This window comes from Crotalus tigris, unplaced genomic scaffold (genome assembly GCF_016545835.1).
Source record: "Crotalus tigris isolate CLP2741 ecotype Arizona unplaced genomic scaffold, ASM1654583v1 scf7180000017703.754461, whole genome shotgun sequence".
Classification (NCBI taxonomy): domain Eukaryota; kingdom Metazoa; phylum Chordata; class Lepidosauria; order Squamata; family Viperidae; genus Crotalus; species Crotalus tigris.
This window is the reverse complement of record NW_024096578.1, coordinates 404,510-416,976: the sequence shown is the minus strand read 5'-3', so window position 1 is coordinate 416,976 and position 12,467 is coordinate 404,510. Positions and strand designations below refer to the sequence as shown.

At 41.6% G+C, this 12,467-nt stretch overlaps 1 protein-coding gene across 4 annotated transcripts in view; it reads left to right on the top strand.

Annotated features, from left to right (window-relative positions):
- Positions 1–12,467, top strand: part of LOC120306009 (neurexin-1) — a 622,144-nt gene that overhangs the window by 294,863 nt on the left and 314,814 nt on the right. For all 4 annotated transcript variants that reach the window (XM_039338545.1, XM_039338547.1, XM_039338546.1 and 1 more), the window contains one exon: positions 9,601–9,984. In XM_039338545.1, the coding sequence (XP_039194479.1) occupies positions 9,601–9,984 (384 nt within the window). The remainder of the gene's footprint in view (positions 1–9,600; positions 9,985–12,467) is intronic.

Below are 12,467 nucleotides of genomic sequence, written 5' to 3'. Positions count from 1 at the left end.
CACATGCATACACACACACACACCTACATTAAAAGCAGGCAGAAAAAGTCATCACCTTTATGTCTAACTAAGTATGGATTTTAAATTTTAAAGAGAACTTTAAATTAGTTTATATTCCATTAAAGAAGCATGGGAAATGTTTCTAAGGCTTAAGCTTCCTCCCATCTAAATGTAGGAACAGAGGGAAGATTATTATTTTACTAATAACAGATCCACAAAGAATAGACAACTAAATTGTTTCCCGGTAACCATCTCGGTGAGATTCTGACATAAGATTGATAAGGCTTTTGAATAATGTATTACTGAGCTGTTACCTTACTTGCACCTTTGGCCCTTTCACATGCAGCATTTGCTCCAATCAGGCACTGGTGAAATGCTGCCATCTTTTCCCCATAAGGTAAATACTTGGTGCAGTCTCTGTTTCTGCTGACCTCACAGACACTTCCATGCATTTTTCTTGGAACTATTCAGAAGTGGCCCTTGATTACTTATAGGATGTTTCGCACTACACCTCTGGTATTTCCTGGAGGCCTCCCATCCAAGCACTAGCCAAGCCTAACTCTACTTAGGTTCTCAGTTTAGATAAGATCGGTGAAGTATTGTCCCTGCTACCTAGTTCTTTAAGTAGACGAGCTAAGACTGCAACCTTTTCCGTTTTGTGACTGGCAATGCAGCACTCTTCAGGGCTTGTGGGCTCCCTTTTTTTCTATTCACACTAACTGTTGTTTCTCTCTGCCTCCTTGCCTTCTGGGTTCAAATAAGCCATAACTTTCTCCCTATTTCTACCCTCTTCCCCATACATAGGCTCTATATTTCTATCTGGTTGCAGCTGTTGGGAAAGTATCTGTTGCAAAAGGATGGCATTATGCCATCATCACACATCTGAATGAGAAATAATAAGCAAAAATAGTGATACTTTGATAAATAGCTTTTTTCTTACACCAATTTGTTTGCTTATTTTTTTCAAAGTGACCAAATAAACACATTTCATCGTACAGGTAGCATGATGAACAGACTTACAACTGTTCATTTTGTTGACTGCTCGAAGTTTTAAGATGCTGAAAAAGAGTGACAACAGGTCCTTGCACTTATGACTGTTGCAGCATCCCCACAATCACATGAACACTATCTGGGTGCTTGGCAGCCAGCTTGCATTTATGTTGGTTGCAGTGTCCTGGGATCACATAATTGCCATTGTAACCTTCCCAGCCAGCTTCTGTCAAGCAAAGTCAAGGAGGAAGCTAGCAGGGAAAGTAGCTGTTACCCCGTCTTTGACACACACTCAACAGAATTAACCGCGTTAATGGTCTGCATGAATACTGCAGGCGCTCCTTTTAGGCCAAACGGCATGACAGTGAACTGGAAGCTCCCTAAAGGGCAATTAAATGCGGTCTTCCACTCGTCTCCCGGTTTTATTCGGATGCGATAGTAGGCTTCCCTTAAATCAAGCTTAGTAAATACCCTCCCTTGGGATAAATGAGATAGCATGTCCTTCAACAAGGGTAGTGGATACATATTTTCAGTGCTTACCGCATTCAACCCCCTAAAGTCTATGCAAAGCCGTAACCCACCATCCTTTTTCCCCTGAAATATTACCGGAGCCGCAATCCGTGATCGGGCTGGCTGTATAAACCCACGCTCCAAATTTTTATCAATATACCTTCTTAGTTCCTCCAACTCCTTAGGAGACATAGGGTACATCCGGGGTTTTGGCAGCTTTGCCCCCGGTATTATATCTATCGCACAGTCGGTAGAACGGTGTGGCGGCAATGCATCACACTCCTGCTCACTAAACACGTCCTTTAAATCCGCATACTCCACAGGAAATAACCGTGTGTTTCCACTAGCCTCTACCGCCACTTTGATCCTTTCCATGACTCGTGGTTTAACAGGTGGTAATTGTACCTGTGGTTCCTCCCTCTCAGTGCCTGGAGGCCGGGGACCTACCACTAATCTCATACGGCGATATCCACCTGCCCACCAGATAACCAGTTGCCATTTGTCAAGCCAGGCCAACCCCAAGATCATGTCCTCAGTCATTGAGGGGATTACAATAAAACGCAGCAATTCCCAATGATCCCTCATCTCTAGTCGTACCAGTTCTGTTACAAGAGATACCGGTGCTCCACCTAGCAAGGATCCATCCACCTGTTCGAAATTGATTGGTCGAGACAATTTGATTAATCGAAGCCCCAACGCATCCGCCACTTTCCTACTGATCAAACACCGGGTACAACCCGAATCTATCAATGCTTTACACTCTATGTGTTGTCCCGACTTACAATTTCCCAGGCAGATTGGTATGGTGAATGGTACCACCGGATTACTTACCATGGGGTCCTGTTCCGGATCTTCCTGATCGTACTTCTCAGGCACTACCTCCGGGGTGGAGACCGCCACTACCGGTGCAGACCTATAGGGTGTGCTGCTTTCATCCTGCAAAGCCCTCAATTGATCCTTTCCTCGAAACGGCGTGACCTCCTGCCTTCTTGTCTCCAACGCGGACTGTCCCGAAATCGATCCCCGTCCAGGTGAAAGTGGACACTGGGCCACCCTGTGACCCAGTTTATTGCATCTAAAACAGCGAAATAGTCCCCTTGGCACCCCGGGTGGAACTGGTTGGCCTGGTACTCCTAATGGCCTCGGCTTACTGGCTGTCTGCTGAGTGGATGCCAGAAGGGAAACGGTTGCCCCTGGTCTCATCTCCTGTAACCCGGCATAGAGTTCGGTCACAGTGTTGTACCAATCGGGTAGGCGAGGCGGCACCCCTCTCACCAAACAAGCCTGACGGAGCTCCACATCGAGTCCATGCCTGAAGTGATGTACCAGCAATTTCTAAGGCCAGGATCTTTATCGGCCTGCCACCCGCTGGAATTCCTTAATAAACTCTCTCACCGGCCTACCTCCCTGTCTCAGGGTCACTATCTCTGCTTCCGCTCTCTGCGCCCTGGTAGGATCCTCGAACTGAATCCTCAAGGCTTCCAGAAAAGAACCTATATCGGCCAGCTCACTGGCGTGATCTCCAAATAGGTCAGCTGCCCAGGAAGCCGCCTCACCTTGCAGACTGGCCGTCACCGCTACCACTATGGCCCATTGGGAGGAGTAATGGGCTGCAAAGCGATCTAAGTGATTTAACACATGTCCTAAAAACATGGCCAATTTGTCCGGATCCCCGTCAAAGGTAATCCCAATCGCTGGAGGGATCCATGGTATACCTGTGGGCCACGTTAAAGCTGGCTGACCACCTTGCTGTCCCCCCGTGATGGCAGAATGTCGACCAAGATCCCCAGGTCCCAAGGGCAGGGAAACAGGAGTGGCCCGGGTGGCAGGTATGGGCCCCGTTCTCACACCTCCATGTCCCCCTTGCTCCAACTGTGCTGTTGACCCCCTCAACTGTGGGCTAGCGAGACGGAATCCAGGTGAATCAATAGGACGTTGGGAGGCCACCCCCTGTCTGGGAAGGAACCCTGGTTCCCCAGACCTAGCCTTTAATACATCAAGGGTGTACTGCCCCGGGTTGGTGGAGTAGCTCCAATCATCCTCCTCATCGCTGACCACTCTCCTTTCCCTCCAGCCCACAGCAGGGTCTCTGTCACCCGGCATAGACCGACGCTCGGTATCCATACGTTGGAACGTGGAACTCAGCCCCCATCCAGCCGCCTCGGTTACTGCCGGTCTCTGCTTAATCCCAGGGTCCACATCCACCCCCGATGGAATGCTTTTATCCTTCGGGCGAACCACCGGTCCCTCCATCGCTGCCCCTGGATCCACAGACGAGCCCGAGTCCTCTGTCTGCTCAAGGATATCCTCCAGCAACTCGGCATCTTGCACCCCTTCGGCCATGTTGCCTTCAGTCTGCTCCATGGTAGACCTAATACAGGAGCTTAGGAGGAGTGCTGACTTACTGTTACCCCGTCTTTGACACACACTCAACAGAATCAAGAATCACCTCGTCAGGAACGGAGAACATCCGGTTTATTGCAGAATCATAAACGGAATAAAGTCAGCACTGACAGTCTTTGGGCCCATGGCCTCTTTATACAATTTACTAAGACCCCGCCTAGCCCACACCCGTGCCACCGCCCATGCGCCACCACCCTCTTCCGGACCACCCATTGCCCTACATGGTGATACATCATTCTGCCCTAACGCTTCCTGACGCTTCGGCCGCTTCCCAATGCTTCGACAACCTACTAGCAGCTTCAGATTAGTGTTCCGGCGAAGTCCATGGTTACTACCAACTGCGCGTGCGTTGGTTTGCTCAAAGAGCCCTTTACGCATGCGTGGCTCCGGCTGTAACATCTGATTGTCGGGCCGGCTTCCGCGCATGCGCGCCAGCCGGCTGACTGTCGGCCAAGCAAGGTGTTGAGCTACTTCGGCGCATGCGCGCCCATCAGTTGGATGTCGGGCCGGCCAGGCGCCGTCCCAGAGAGTGGATGCCTTGCTGCCGTAGGTAAGTTATTCGGATGGCTTCACCACGGCCCGACAGTAGCAAGTTGTGATCATATGATGCCACATTTAACAACTGCACCACTTAACAATGAAGTTTCTAGTCCAGTTATGGTCATAAGTCAAGAACTACTTGCATTTTGAAAGCACAGGGGAAGAGATACTAGAAAGTATTGTTTCTCTTCTATGTGAGATATAGATGGGGAGATGTTGACTACTCCAAGAGAAGCTCTAGTTTAAGGCACAAAATTGACTGAACGATGACTTTCGCACTCTCCAATTTATGGGCTGGAGGAGAACTAATTGCCTCATAGTATTCTCTGCCTCTTCTCACCATTATAAAGTTGGCAGAAATTAAAATGAGCATACAGAAAGTCTCAAACACTTTAGACTTTAGAGGGATTATGGAGTGAATATGGAATTGTATGGGACATGCCTTTTATTAAAAGTGTATGTATGTGTATATATATATATATATATATATATATATATATATATATATATATATATATATATATATATATATATATGGTACAAATAAAATACGAACACCAGGAGAGTATAAATATAAAAATATACTTTACTAAAAGCTGCCAAGCTTTCGTTTGGAAACTCCAAACATCATCAGGGCTAAGGAGCCAGTAAACAATGATGACTTAAATGGGTTTTGCCGGCATCTGCACCCGGCTCATGGACCGCGTCACCGGTCCCGGCCGGTTAATTAGTGTTCCAGATGTTTCTTTATTACTCTCCTTACGCTTCCTTCTATGGTTCTTCCGGATCATTCCTTCCACTATCTCATTACTGGTATTCATCTCCTCCACCACCCCTTTATCCTTATTTCCTTCCATAGCACTGACCCTCCTTCCCTTTTTGTTTTCATTCTCCACCCTGGGGGCATCTGTTTCTCCTCTATCAGTGTTACAAGCTTCCCTGGGCTCACCGACGCTCCCCCACACACACGCTTTTCCCAATCCCTGCTCCACACCCTTTCTTCTCACTCTTCCACTGTCATGAGTAACTTTCATACGGGTGTTACATATTTGGGGGTCTATGCCCTTCTCCTCTGTCCTGGCAATCTTCGTGTCGACAGTTCTCCACCATTCCATTTGTTTGCTGCGTGATCGGGTGCTTACCCCGTCTCTCAATTCATCCCTCCTCCCTATCGCACGCTCTTCCCCATTGCTGATAGGAACGGTATTCAGGCGGACACCAGGTCTCCAGATCTCTGCATTCTGATTCCCTGCGTTCTCAAGGAGTATATGAAATCCCATGCACATCCAGCAAGGGAAGTTGGTTGTTAGCTTCTGTTTCCATGGTGAACTGTATTTTGGGGTGTAGGCTGTTGAGGTGTGTGAGGAAGTTGTCCAGTTTTTCTTTCCCATGCGGCCAGATTATGAAGGTGTCATCTACGTATCTGAGCCAGAGTTTGGGTTTGTGATCCAATTTTTCTAAAGCTTGGGGTTCAAAGTGTTCCATGTAGAGGTTTGCAATGACAGGTGAGAGGGGTGATCCCATGGGTGCTCCTTCTGTTTGTTTGTATTTTTTTCCATTATAGATGAAGTATGTGTTGGATAGGCAGTGGCTGGTCAGATCTAAGATGTGTTTGGGGGGGTTATATTTGTTTTGGAAAGCTGTCAAGGCTTCTTTGATAGGCACTTGGGTGAAGAGGGATATGACATCGAAGCTCACGAGTAGGTCGCTGGGCTGTAAGTTTTGTTTCTTTATGATCTCTATAAACTGGAATGAGTTTTTTACGTGTGAGGTGATGGATTCTGCATAGGGCTGTGGTTGTTTGGCGAGAAATTTGGCTAGGTTTTGTAGAGGTGAGCCTATGGAGCTGACTATAGGTCTGAGTGGGGTTCCTTCTTTGTGTATCTTGGGGAGACCATAGAGTTTGGGGCATCTGGATGATTTCTCTCTGGGAATGATTCTTTGCTGGATCTCTTCGCTAATGGGGAGGCTTTTATTTTGGATCTGGTGGTTTTTTCCAGGTAGGTGGTGGGATCTGTATTTAGGGGTTTGTATGTGGAGTCTTGGAGTAGGTTGGTTAATTTGGTTTGGTAGTCAGATGTGTTCATAACCACCGTGGCGTTGCCCTTGTCTGCTGGTGGGATTATTATGCTGGTGTCTTCTTTCAGGTTACGTAGTGCTGTCTGTTCCTCTTTGGGTAAGTTGTTTTTGGGTGGCTTGCTGGTGCAGAGGATGTTGGTGATTTCGAGTCTGATTCTGTTAGCGTTGTCGGAGTTGATTTTGGTCAGGCTGGTTTCAACTCCACATATAATGGTTTCAGTGGGGATGTGTTTGGGAGTGACTGCAAAGTTGAATCCTTTGGAAAGGACATTGGTTTCGGCTTTGGTGAGAATCCTATCTGAGATGTTATGCACTGTTTGTTTCATGTGTGGCTGTGAGGGAGGAGGGGTTTGTTTCTGGTGTTCTTGTAGTCTTCGGAGTTTGTTGGTGTGTGTCTGTCTTGAGGGTGGTCTGTGTTTCGGCTCTCCAGACGGCGAGTTGTTTGGATTTGTCCCAAAGTGCGGGGTGGATCTTGTTGCTGAGTTTGAGGTGGAGTGTGAGGAGATCTTTGTTAATTCAGTCTAGAAGGAATCAGAATCTTCATTTCTGATTAGGGCCAATTCTGTTCTTTTCAGGATCCGTTTGGTGGCTGCAGAGTTGGAGTGGAATTTCAGTTGGAAACATGTGGGGATTAGATTTTGATCTCGGCAGTTGCGTAGGAATGCGAGGTCGCATAAAATGGAAGCTCTTTGGACTTCAAGTTTTTCATAGGTCCTGGTCCTGGTCAATTTTACGCGGGAGAAAACCCGAACAACCAAAGACCTACATACAAACACCTGCGAAAACCTCAGAAAAACATATATATATATATATATATATATATATATATATATATATATATATATATATATATATTGCATTTCATGGTTCATGATTAAAACTCAGACTAGGAGAAGGAAAAAGAAAAAGATCTGGAGACAAATGTCTTTCAAAATTCTCCATCTTATTTGTAAGCAGTGAAATTAGATCAATGATTCTTCAGAGAAAGAAGAAGTCTCCAATTTCTCAGGAGGCAGAAATCTATAATGGAAGTTTCTCTAAAGATGTCAACTTGAAATTTAATTTAAATATGTGGGAAGTGAGTCTGCATGCCAGTGAGATGTGATTGCATAAAAAAAAGGCAGGATTTAACACACAAGAGTGCAAGGGCACCATTCTCCAGATATGAAGATTTCTCCACAGTTCTCCTTTGCGTCAATTCCTAAAAGAACTTTTGCTTTGTTACATCATGACAACTGATTGCTTTGTCACATCATGATAATGACTAGAAAAAAAATGGGGGGAGGGGTTTGTGCTCACTATTAGTATGAAGAAAGTTTGCATGTAGGATATAAAAAAACCTATTGGAGGAAAGCTCCAGCTGGCAGTACTATATTATATAATTAACAATCTCAGTTATTGTCTGATCTATGCTTAAACACTAGGACAAATCTGAGTTAAAATATATACTTTGAAAATTTAGATTTAGATCCTGCTTCTTTCATTTTTCTCTACTTTGTAAACATTTTTATGTGCTTGGCATAGTTTGCTGGCAAGAGTATAGTACTAATCAACAATCAATTCTACTGCAACCTTATGCATATCTCCTCAGAAACTACACCCTGTTTTGTTCAAAAGTTTACTTTTAGGAAAGCAAATTCTTGAAATCCTGCCTATACAATTGGCAATATTTAGGTTTGCTATTTTTATTTAAGGAAATGTTCCAAAGGTCAGGTTTGAATAAACTGGGTAGAATAACTAACCTTTTTACAGCATGGTTACTATGGGCTGAGAGGCATAACTTTAAAAAATATCCTTCAAAAGACACTGCTATTATTTAAGAATCTTTGATTAAAATAAAACTCTTCAAATAATTAAAAACTTTAGGGGAAAGGAGTTTGATCCATTCAGATGTCTCATTTTTATGAGGTCTTATTTGTCTCAGGATTTTAGGAGGAACAGTCTGTGTCATAAATGTTAAATAACTCAAATAACATATTCTGATGATTCTAAATGGCAATGTCAGTCAAAGTTCATCTACTGCTGCTCCATATATCCCAAGAAACAGGACAGATAAATTATGCAAATGTGCTTAGAACAGAAACATATTTAATTTAAATTCATATTTAATGTTTAAGATCAAATCATTTCAATATAAGAAACAGCTGGAAACACTCTGATCATGTTTTGATCCTAGTGCTGTTTTCGTCTCTCATGCATCCTAAAAATAACAGTGGAACCCTGGTTTAGATACTATCTGACAAGACAGAGCAAATTCTGGGTTCCTCAAATGACTTTCCATAGTGTCCTTTTTTCATATTTATACTAGTTACTTTTTAAGTTGTTTTTAATTATTTTGGATTGTTCTTCAGTGCCATTTTTCATTCAAGTTATTTTACATAGTAGTGGAAACATTTCACTAATACGATATGTAGTTCCTCAAACATATGAGGAAACATTCATTTCATTTTTCTGCTATTTTTTTTAACATCTGTTTTATTTTTTTGTTTTCAATGTCATAAAATTACATTCACCCATTACTAAGAATAATTCTTTTAGACATTCGCTGGCTATAATTTTTGTCTCCCATTCACATGGTATATGTATTCATGCATTGATAGACTGATTGATTAATTTTCTTACTTCTTGGAAGAAAAAGAATCAAGTACGGTGAGAGTCTAATACAAAATGTGCCATCTTCATACTATTGAATAAAGATGATCAAATTATATGCTATAAAGGAATTAAATTGGTTTCATCACACAATCTTGGGTAGTATCTATCATATTAGAAAATCAATATACCCTCCTGTAACAATTGCCTTGTTTTTATCAGCCAATAAAACAAATGAACAAACATAGAATTATAATTCATTGCACATGATTAATTCTTGTAATAACAATTGAATGAGTTATTTCTATTCCTTTTTAAAATAATTTATTCAAGTTTCAATTGTTCTCCAGATAAATGCATGTGATATAATATTTATTATAATTACTGGGGGGATGACTTTCACTGAGAATTAGAATATAAATACCAATAATAAATAGTTAGAACATGTTGTCTCAAATGAATTACTTATACTTTGTTCCTAAATAGGTACTATTTCTGTCAACACGATGCGAAGTCCTTATACTGCACCAGGAGAAAGTGAGATCTTGGATCTAGATGATGATTTATACCTTGGAGGTTTGCCAGAAAATAAAGCTGGCCTTGTCTTTCCAACGGAGGTTTGGACAGCCCTTCTAAATTATGGCTATGTGGGCTGTATTCGAGACTTATTTATTGATGGACAAAGTAAAGATATCCGTCAAATGGCAGAAATCCAGAGCACATCTGGGGTGAAACCCTCCTGTTCAAGAGAAACAGCAAAGCCATGTCTAAGCAACCCATGCAAAAACAATGGCATATGTAGAGATGGCTGGAACAGATATGTCTGTGATTGTTCTGGTACAGGTTACCTGGGCAGATCATGTGAACGAGGTAAGTCACTGTCTTCAAACCTTTGGTTTGCAGAATGAGGATGGAATGAAGTGAAACAGTTATGTACGTTCTACTGATCTATTATGTGCATTTTTTCTGCATACAATTGTATGGATCAATCATTTGGTTGGTAATAAACATTAATCTATAAAGCACTGCATGAAGCAGTGGACAAAATACTCCACTGAGAAAAGAAAACTACCATGAAAATGATCTAATCTTCACATACAAATTATTACTGAATGGAGCAAACTGATTTAGATTTTTTTTCTTTACTTTTCTTTCAAAAAATGGTATCTAAGGAGAATATTATTAATGCAATATATATAACAATACTAATATTATATTGTTCATAATATAATTTGCCTGGTTTATTTTGCTGGTTATAAAAATCAAGAAGGGTCAAATAGACTTTGCAGTATTGGTTAAATAAATAATGAAATTTATAAATAATATTTGATCAACACTATAACTATAAAGTTGTCAACAATAAAAAGCTTTGCAAGGGTAGTTTGCTTCAAAGATAGTGAAATGTAAATGAAGTGCTCCTACAATGTGGTTTCATGATTATGGTCCCCTGCCTCTAAACAATGAAGTAGATGTGGTATGTTGTTTTTTTAATGCCAAATTGGGGGCCTGTTCTAGAATGTCTAGGAATTGGAAGAGACTTCTGTCTATGGAAATCCCAGAGAAAGCTCAGAATCAAAATAAAATGTCTCATTAAGACAAATTGTGCCACCATTGTGTTCACCATAGAGGCCTAATTGCAAGGCACATTGCACAGATCTAATAAATAGTAATTTGTCATACAGCATAGAGCCCTAGTTGATCACCACATTCATTTTCAAAGCAAGTAAGTCACAATGACATTATGATTTTCGCAGGATATCAAAAAGGAGAATACTTAAGAGAATGTATGGATTATCAGTACCAAATAGAAAACAAGATTTCAGTCTGAGAGGTTTTATTTGGCCCACAAAGTGAAAGAAAGATCTCAGAATGAAATTATAAAGTTGGTAAGGGAAAAAAAACAGAGGTCTCTAGTCCTGGAAACAGAAGCAAAGTAGAAACAGCTATATAACAATCATGAAGAATAGTTTACAATAGTTAATGCAAAGAGCCTAAACATTTAGGCAAAGAACAAAAAATAACAATTGCTATCCTAACTAATGGATAACTAAAATAATTTCAGAAAAATATTACTAAATAAAATATCTACTAAAGAAAGAGTAATTTGACAGGGACATTCAGGAATGATCAAAACAAAGAAGACAGCAGTATAAAAGAATTCTATAGCAATTTTTAGAGTACTTGATTATCTTAGATCTGTGAATCTAAGGCAGAGGTCCCCAACCTTTTGGGTACTAGGAACCGGTTCCGTGGAGAAAAGTTTTTCCATGGACTGGAGAGTGCATGGGTTTGTATGCTGCCTGCATCCCACAGATGGAGCTTGGCTTGTTTGGCGTGCCGGTACTGGTCCATGGACCTGAGGTTGGGAACCCTGATCTAAGACTTCAAAAGTCATAAGGCTGATACTTCATGTAGTATGATAAGACTTTGCTGTAACATTGTTTTTACTTTTAGCATTTTCCAATTTGGCAGTTTTCAGTTATGTGGCCTTCACCTCTCCAACTACATTACACAGTTTGGTTAAGTCTCTGCCAGAGAGAATTGAGCTATTTTCTCGCCAGCACTTTAAATCCAACAATTCTACCATAGGCCACAACGAAGGCTTACGATCTGATAAGCATTGTCAGATACCAGCATTTGGATAGGAGTAACCTGTAATGTAGTTAACAGAAGGAATATATGACTTTCCTTAACTCAATCAGCAGAAGCCTTATTAATGTTGACTTTAATAGATCTCCTGTGTCTAAATGTTTCTCAAATCTTTCTCTGTGCTATGGCATCAGAATAGAGTCTAAAGGAAATATAAAATTAGTCATGGACAGAAATCCTCTGAAGTCCTCTGTTGTAGTTCTTATTGGTAATTGATCATGTTGCAAGACATTTTCTGACATCTATACTCTAGCTGTTGTACCAAATGTGTCATTAACCTAGCTCCCCGGAATACCAAGGAGCTGAGACAAGCTTTATGGATTAATCAAAGACATTTGGGAGCAATCATCTCCAATCTTTCTGGTGGAGATGAAGATCTTATTAGGACTACTACCTGCAACAAATTCCCTGAAAAGACTCCGAAAATGTTCTAGATTCATAGTCCCAGAGGAAATCAGTCACATTTATTTTCCACTCCAGCTGAGGTTATAGGTAGTTTTAAGGTTCAGCTTCTTCAAGTAGTGATTTGTCTATGACAGTGGTGTGAGAGAAAATGACTTTTTCTGTGTGTATGAGCATCCCTAAGAATCCAGCTTGGGGAAAGATAAGTGAAGCAGGATTTTAACTTTAATTGAAAAACAAGAAAGAAAATACATGACGGAGAAAGACTGAGCTAAATATTTAGGTAGTTACTTCCTCTTAGA